At 48.6% G+C, this 9,316-nt stretch overlaps 1 protein-coding gene across 1 annotated transcript in view; it reads right to left on the reverse strand.

Moving 5' to 3' along the window:
• Positions 1 to 4,355: 4,355 nt before the first annotated feature.
• LOC138367764 (golgin subfamily A member 6-like protein 22) overlaps positions 4,356 to 9,316 on the reverse strand; it is a 13,603-nt gene continuing 8,642 nt past the window's right edge. Inside the window, exon 2 of the mRNA XM_069329718.1 lies at positions 4,356 to 6,218. Within this exon, the coding sequence (XP_069185819.1) occupies positions 4,356 to 6,218 (1,863 nt within the window). The remainder of the gene's footprint in view (positions 6,219 to 9,316) is intronic.

Below are 9,316 nucleotides of genomic sequence, written 5' to 3' on the forward strand. Positions count from 1 at the left end.
TATTACATGATTCTTTTAATTGATAATGATTTTTTTTCTTCGAAATTTTATTGATAAATTTATGTAAAAAATTTTGTCCTGAATAGTATTGTATTTTTTTTAGTACTGATGGCGAATTATCTCTGAAACCTTTGAAACGTTCTAAATAAAATCCTCAGAAATTACATATATAAAATTAGATTTCCCAAAAGCTTCAGTGAAACAATTTATATTTTTTCAGTATTTTTGAAGTTGCGCCTCAGAATAGCCTCGCCCGGGGGGGGGGGGGAGGAGTTGTGGGTGAGGGGAAGGGGGGGGGGAGTTGTGAGTGATGGGAAGGGGGGGAGTTGTGGGTGATGGGAAGGGGGGGAGTTGTGGGTGATGGGAAGGGGGGGGGGAGTAGGCAGTGAGGGAGTGACGGGGGAGTTGTGGGTGATGGGAAGGGGGGGGGGGAGTAGGTAGTGAGGGAGTTGTGGGTTAGGGGAAGGGGGGGGAGGGGAGGATAGGGAAAAGGAGCGGCAATACATTCTTGATGGGGTTCTGGGAGTTCTTCTACTCCCCAAGCCCGAGGCTGACTTGTGAGAGTTTGGTCCACCAGGCTGTTGCTTGGAGCGGCCCGCAGGCCCACATACCCGCCACAGCCCGGTTGGTCCGGCACTTTTTTAGAAAACAAGTCTAGTCCCCGACACACACACACACACACACACACACACACACACACACACACACACACACACACACACACACACACACACACACACACACACACACACACACACACACACACACACACGCACACACACACACACACAGAGGTAAGACAGAGTGAAGCAGAAATTAGCACCGTAATTTCTGAAAACTCTATACACATGTACTCAGAATTATTCTTTTCCCTCGTAATACTCATCGGAGCGAAATGACCTTGAGCGTAGGCCTATATGAGAGGCCGTGAGTGCCCGTCCATATAGGTGGCGCCGCCTCAAGTGCCCAATAGATGGAGTTATTTTGGCGGGGTTTGTAGCGACTGTCACTTGTTTTTGGCGCGTCGTCGTGGGCTGGGGAGGGCGCGCGCCGCGGCAAACTCAGAATAGACATTTCTAAAAGTGTATGGCTATGGCCGAGATTGGCGCCCAGGAAACAAAGACTTGTGCGCCTCATTGCTTTATTTTTGGCAAATAATTACATTTGAAATTAATATAATTACATTTGAATTTAAAATAATTACATTTGAATTTAAAATAATTACATTTGAATTTAAAATAATTACATTTGAATTTAATAAACATAATGCGTTTGTGTTGCATTTTTAGATAACGACTACAAAAGTCGTTAGGCTTTGGCGGTTTAAGTAATTATTTCTTGAGAATCATGGGGGGGAAAACTTGTAAAAAGATTTAGTTTATATATACCGCAGGGTGGTGCCCACTCAGTGTTGTAATAGCTCGGTCGATAGAGCTTTTGGGGTCCAGGGTTCGAGTCTCCTAGAGCCCAGGTGAATGGAACCTCAGAGTTAAACTTTACTCTTCGGGATTAAAATATATTTGCTGGCTAAAAATAACGGTAATATGGAAATATCCAAAACGGCGACTCCAGCCGATTGCCAAATGCTTCTGTTTTCTTAATTTGTTTGATGTTTAAGATAAATTGATCACAACAGTGCAAGTATTAACGAAGCTCCAGTCATCCATTGTGTCTACATTTGAAGATAAAAACATTAACAATAAAAATACAAATAACAGTCTTGGTAACAGGTGGTGTTACCACATAGTTGGTTGTGGCTATCTTGAGGTTATCTTGAGTTGATTTCGGGGCTTTAGTGTCCCCGCGGCCCGGTCCTCGACCAGGCCTCCACCCCCAGGAGGCAGCCCGTGACAGCTGACTAACACCCAGGTACCTATTTTTACTGCTAGGTAACAGGGGCATAGGGTGAAAGAAACTCTGCCCATTGTTTCTCGCCGGCGCCCGGGATCTAACCCGGGACCACCTGATCACAAGTTCAGCCGGTTCGCTCGGCCGACCGGCTCCCTATGTAACCAAGCTGGCTGGTCGTGACCCAGCAACCCGTTCTCTCAGCTAACAGGTCGCGTTTTTGACGTTGTAACCAAAGTCACAAATTCAACCTATTAAGTGCCAGAGGCTTAGGGCCAGCGCATGAATATCCCTGAAAAAAAAATAGGCTGAATCTTTGGATCTTTTGAAGTGGTAAGTGAAGAGAACGGGGCTGCATGACACGCCACTTTAACACTTCTCTCACCCTGTCCATGGAGGACAGAAGAAAATGTATATATGCTGGTTAGCATTGTAATTGTTTGGCCACGTCTGTGGTAGAAAATAATAATAATAATAATAATAATAATAATAATAATAATAATAATAATAATAATAATAAACCACTTAAGTGTCACTCCACTGATACACCTCCAGCATCACCAGCTCACTACAAAGTCATCAGTATTAATATGAGGGAACACTGCCTAATAACTGGACCATTACGGATGACTGAGCACAATTTGATACCTAGAGCTTGTAGTAATGACCATACACGCAGCACACACTCACTCACACACTCTCCTATAATATATAACAACTGAAAAAACAACAACACATTTTTAACAGATAATTCCACTGGAAAATTCACTATAAATCGCTAAAACAATTTAATTCACTTGGGTACTAGGAGACTCGAACCGCCCACCCCCACAGACAAGCTCTATGAAAGGAATATTGATCATAGGAATATCACTTCAAAGATCCTAATATTTTAAGTCTATTTAATAAAATATTATTTCTGGAAATAATGTTACGTGGATCAGGAACTGCCAGCCTCTGCAGGTATCTATCTTCCGAGCCTCGAACGTGGGTCCTCAAGGCCAGCACCCATGATTAAGTCATCTTGGGTGATTTAATCATCAACATTAATCATTAACATTAATCACTCCACAATAGGCTTTATCAGCTGTTCCTGACACGATTGAAGCCTTTAACCAGCTTGAAAGTAACCTAACCACAACTTGGGTCAGTTGTTGGTAACATCAATTTACCTTGCACACCAAACAGGTGTTTTATGTGTAGGTTAAAGTGCCCAAACAGGTGTTGTATGTGTAGGTTAAAGTGCCCAAACAGGTGTTGTATATGTAGGTTAAAGTGCCCAAACAGGTGTTGTGTGTGTAGGTTAAAGTGTCCAAACAGGTGTTGTGTGTGTAGGTTAAAGTGTCCAAACAGGTGTTGTGTGTGTAGGTTAAAGTGCCCAAACAGGTGTTGTGTGTGTAGGTTAAAGTGCCCAAACAGGTGTTGTGTGTGTAGGGTGTTACCAAACACATACAGGGTGACCCATCTCTGAATATCTCTCTTTAATACAATAAGACTAGTTAGTAGCTATGGAAAAGTTAACCATAAGGGGGGGAGGGGGAGGGGGAGGGGGAGGGGGAGGGGGTAGGGGGACCTAAGCACCATGGACACTGAGCTTGACAAACACACGGACTAGTGTTCCGTCACTCAGAATATATAACTTGCTTCCATTAACCCGATTTTATAGCGATAACAAAGTTGTTCAAGTTCACTTTGTGCGAGTGGAGGTGCACACTCAGTGTCCCCGAGACCCCTTCCAAGTCCGGCCACGTTCTCAGCTATGCAACACAGACGATGCTTCTGTGTCTGCTGTGGACTTGTGTCTGTGAGTCCTTCTCTCACTCATACCCCACAAACCTCAATGTGTCTCATTGCTAAGTGGAATTCTCACACTCCACCCTGGCTGAGACATTCCCTCCTCCTCTCACCGCAAGACTCTCCAACACTATCAACTCTCCCTTCACTACCTCACCACAAAGGGGGTGGCTGCCCCCCCCCCCCCCACACACTCTCAGTCACTCTAGTGACTGGAGTTACTGGAGTGGCTGTGAGGTGAAGCTCTGTGTACAGCTTCACAAGACTGTCACTTGCTGAGCTACACGGACTATGGGGTTCAGTCCCTGAGCCCATTATGTGCCTCTGTAACCCCTTTCCACTACCGCCCACGGGATGGGTATAGGGTGCATAATAAAGCCAAAGTTAATTGCCTGGTGACCAAGACCAGGACTCGTTAACCATTTACAGAAGCCTGTACATCTTTCCTCAGTCATGCCAGTCTTGTTTACATTTACAATTAGTTAGAGCTGGCAAACTCCACAACCCGAGGTTATCATTGTTGTAAACAACCTCGTACTGCTTCAATGACTTTAATGGTTCAATAGTTGTAAATGACTGATGACTCCTCATCTTGGTCTCCAGACCTCAGGGGTCCCTCGTCTCACCAGGCCTTGACCCCGACGTAGAAAATACTGTGTTTTAGGGAAATTAAAAATCGACGCAGTGTTGACTTTCCGTAGGCCTAATGATTATCAGCTTGGGTAGGTCAGGTTATGAGGCTTCTGGTCAGTGTGAAACCTTCTGCAGTTTTTACTGTGGAGGAAACCAGAGAACGGTCTCTGTGTACTGACCTCCTCGTTCCGTGTACTGGCCTCCTCGCTCTGTGTACTGACCTCCTCGCTCTGTGTACTGACCTCCTCGCTCTGTGTACTGACCTCCTCGCTCCGTGTACTGACCTCCTCGCTCTGTGTACTGACCTCCTCGCTCCGTGTACTGACCTCCTCGCTCTGTGTACTGACCTCCTCACTCTGTGTACTGACCTCCTCGCTCTGTGTACTGATCTCCTCGCTCTGTGTACTGACCTCCTCGCTCTGTGTACTGACCTCCTCGCTCTGTGTACTGACCTCCTCCCTCTGTGTACTGACCTCCTCACTCCGTGTACTGACCTCCTCCCTCTGTGTACTGACCTCCTCCCTCTGTGTACTGACCTCCTCGCTCTGTGTACTGACCTCCTCGCTCTGTGTACTGACCTCCTCGCTCTGTGTACTGACCTCCTCGCTCTGTGTACTGACCTCCTCGCTCTGTGTACTGACCTCCTCGCTCTGTGTACTGACCTCCTCCCTCTGTGTACTGACCTCCTCACTCCGTGTACTGACCTCCTCCCTCTGTGTACTGACCTCCTCCCTCTGTGTACTGACCTCCTCGCTCTGTGTACTGACCTCCTCACTCCGTGTACTGACCTCCTCGCTCTGTGTACTGACCTCCTCGCTCTGTGTACTGACCTCCTCCCTCTGTGTACTGACCTCCTCACTCCGTGTACTGACCTCCTCCCTCTGTGTACTGACCTCCTCCCTCTGTGTACTGACCTCCTCGCTCTGTGTACTGACCTCCTCGCTCTGTGTACTGACCTCCTCGCTCTGTGTACTGACCTCCTCGCTCTGTGTACTGACCTCCTCGCTCTGTGTACTGACCTCCTCGCTCTGTGTACTGACCTCCTCGCTCTGTGTACTGACCTCCTCCCTCTGTGTACTGACCTCCTCCCTCTGTGTACTGACCTCCTCGCTCTGTGTACTGACCTCCTCGCTCTGTGTACTGACCTCCTCGCTCCGTGTACTGACCTCCTCGCTCCGTGTACTGACCTCCTCGCTCCGTGTACTGACCTCCTCGCTCTGTGTACTGACCTCCTCGCTCTGTGTACTGACCTCCTCGCGCTGTGTACTGACCTCCTCCCTCGGTGTACTGACCTCCTCACTCCGTGTACTGACCTCCTCCCTCTGTGTACTGACCTCCTCCCTCTGTGTACTGACCTCCTCGCTCTGTGTACTGACCTCCTCACTCCGTGTACTGACCTCCTCGCTCTGTGTACTGACCTCCTCGCTCTGTGTACTGACCTCCTCCCTCTGTGTACTGACCTCCTCACTCCGTGTACTGACCTCCTCCCTCTGTGTACTGACCTCCTCCCTCTGTGTACTGACCTCCTCGCTCTGTGTACTGACCTCCTCGCTCTGTGTACTGACCTCCTCGCTCTGTGTACTGACCTCCTCGCTCTGTGTACTGACCTCCTCGCTCTGTGTACTGACCTCCTCACTCCGTGTACTGACCTCCTCGCTCTGTGTACTGACCTCCTCCCTCTGTGTACTGACCTCCTCCCTCTGTGTACTGACCTCCTCGCTCTGTGTACTGACCTCCTCGCTCTGTGTACTGACCTCCTCGCTCCGTGTACTGACCTCCTCGCTCCGTGTACTGACCTCCTCGCTCCGTGTACTGACCTCCTCGCTCTGTGTACTGACCTCCTCGCTCTGTGTACTGACCTCCTCGCTCTGTGTACTGACCTCCTCGCTCTGTGTACTGACCTCCTCGCTCTGTGTACTGGCCTCCTCGCTCCGTGTACTCAGCTGCCAGACGTACGAGCAACACACTTGCACAATCAACAACAGATTTTGTTTGAATTATTATTATTTTCTACCACAGACGTGGCCACACATTAGCAATGCAAACCAGCATATATACATTTTCTTCCGTCCTCCATGGACAGGGTGAGAGATGTGTTAAACATATAGTTCAGTGATTTATTAAACAATTAGCCACATAATGTGATTGTAGTGCTTTTAAAATGCTACGTTAACCTGTCCTAAATAAGCAGTGTTTATAATACAGAATGGCATATTAAGGTCCCCTGGATAACGACTCCCCCCGGGACGCAACCTCCCCTCCAACAGGTGACTAAGTCCCAAGTAACTATAGTTACTGTTATATCTGAATCTATAGATTAGAATGTCTGTGGGGTGTTCAGTAGTTAGATACACAAACGCACGCATACTCACGCAAACACACACGCACACGCACACAACAACCCACACATAACACAGCACACATGATACAGACGCTCTCACTCGTCCCATGACAAAAACCGGGGAAGATTGACTGGGAACCAATCCATAGCCGTTCAACCATCAGTAATTGGGGACCTGGGAGTAAAACTAATTGGCAGGTTGTGTTCCAGGGCAAGACTAGTAGAGTAAGGCTTACCCTGAGGTAGAGGAAGGGAACGCTCTCAGCCTAACTAACTGGAGTTAGTTAGGCTGAGAGGCTCTCTAACAGGAGTTAGAGAGCGTCTACTCCTGTACCCACCTGTGTAAACAAAGAGAAGAAGAAAACAATGACACAGTGAAAGAGACAGTGACGTAGAGAGTGCAGAGTAACAGCCAGAGACAAACAGACAGACAGAGACAGATTCGAAGACAAGGACAGACAGAGAGAGGTACGGAAAGAACAGGTCGACCCGGATACCCAATCTAGTGTTGTTTATAGAAATGAATGTAAACCTCTTTATACACAATATGGAGGTGTATACACACACAACTGTCCTCACCATGACAGCCTGCAGCTTGTCACAGATCACCAACACCATCCTGTAGTTCACCACATTTGCGTAAGACCCCAGTTTCCTCCGACGGGAATTCCCGTCCACTATGGGGGGGCCCCTGTCTACTCTGTATCCTCTTCACTGGCCCCTGTCTCATGACTTTTTGTTTCGTTGAAGTTAGCGTGATGCTTTCCTTTAACTGTCGGGCAGTTCCCCCTTCCCCCCCCGCTAGTGATGTGTAGCTCCGTGAGTAGCTACCATGGGCACTGTGCACCCTCCCTTGAGTGATCCCATGGTGGTATACACCTGTAGTAGCAGGTGTGGTTCTTAAAGTGTACTGCAAGATCACAACACCTGCTCTCCTCCTGCAGGTCCAAGTGCCACTCAACACCTGCTGCCACTCTCCTCCTGCAGGTCCAAGTGCCACTCAACACCTGCTGCCACTCTCCTCCTGCAGGTCCAAGTGCCACTCAACACCTGCTGCCACTCTCCTCCTGCAGGTCCAAGTGGCACTCAACACCTGCCCCTATCACTATACAGCCTGGTACACGCGGACACACGTTACTGGGTGCCAGCGTCACCTCGCCTTACTGCTCCAAACACTTTACTTTCTCTCACACATTATCGCCGGCACTGCTTTATTCCTCGACACAGATTTCTCACATAAAATCTTTATTGTCTACCTGACCTTACTGCTCTTACTTAATGTTTATTTTGTTACTCCTGTCTGCCACTCTCTCTCTCGCTCCTGTCTGTCACTCTCTCCCTCTCTCGCTCCTGTCTGCCACTCTCTCTCTCTCGCTCCTGTCTGTCACTCTCACTCCTGTCTGCCAATCTCTCTCTCACTCCTGTCTGCCACACTCTCTCTCGCTCCTGTCTGCCACTCTCTCTCTCTCGCTCCTGTCTGTCACTCTCTCTCTCGCTCCTGTCTGCCACTCTCTCTCTCTCGCTCCTGTCTGCCACACTCTCTCTCGCTCCTGTCTGCCACACTCTCTCTCGCTCCTGTCTGCCACACTCTCTCTCGCTCCTGTCTGCCACACTCTCGCTCCTGTCTGCCACACTCCCTCACTTCTGTCTGCCACTGTCTCTCACTCCTGTCTGCCACACTCTCTCACTTCTGTCTGCCACTGTCTCTCACTCCTGTCTGCCACACTCTCTCGCTCCTGTCTGCCACACTCACTTCTGTCTGCCACTGTCTCTCACTCCTGTCTGCCACACTCTCTCACTTCTGTCTGCCACTGTCTCTCACTCCTGTCTGCCACACACACTCGTTGGTGTCTGCGTCACATACCATTGCTCGTGTATATTATATTTAGACACATAGTGTAGAGCAATACGAGGTGAGGTCCTGCTCGTCCAGGAGGCAGGCGGACCCAAGAACACATTCACTAACTTACTGCGTATTCAAGATTTGTATTTTCTCAAATTTAAATTAATATATATTAGAATTTGGTTTATGGCGAAGCCTAGGGTAGGTGCTTTGGTTCTGTTAGCAATGATTTGTACTTGTAGCACGTGGGTGAAGCATTTATGGAGTTGGGATTCGAACAGAGGTCGGTAGCGAGGCACTGTTCGAAAATGGTCGAACGTCATCTCTTGCGAGTCGTGTGTAGAGTATTTTTCATTTCTAAATAGGGAGTTTGGTTGCTGGACCACCGAGCAATTGGCTTTTGTTTATGAGCGCGGGGCTGTGTTGGGTGACAAAGTACGTTTACACTTCAGACTGCCTCCTTGGGGTCGGGCACAGCTTGGACGAGCATAGCCCGAGGACAGGTCGTGATATAGGCCACCTCTGTGCGGAGATAAAAATTTCCAGTCTGACTAGACCAGTTCATTGAGCAAGCTGAAGGCAAAAAGATGAGCACAGTTCACTGAGATGTGCTGGTGATGGTTCAGGTCTACACAACCATGTTTTACTTTACCGAGTCACATAATACATGGAGGTGGTGTCTGAGCCGACCGCGGGGGTCTCATGGCTGGAGTCATGCTGGGTTCTGGCGTCTTATTCTCCTCACTGAGACTCTGGGGCTACTACACACAAGTCTCAGTGAGTCTTAGTGTTCCAGAGTAACTGCTGGCTGTGGTACTCTGCTGCCCGCAGACCTTTCACACTGCTGTCACCACAAC

The sequence above is a fragment of the Procambarus clarkii genome, chromosome 23 (genome assembly GCF_040958095.1).
Source record: "Procambarus clarkii isolate CNS0578487 chromosome 23, FALCON_Pclarkii_2.0, whole genome shotgun sequence".
Classification (NCBI taxonomy): Eukaryota; Metazoa; Arthropoda; class Malacostraca; order Decapoda; family Cambaridae; genus Procambarus; species Procambarus clarkii.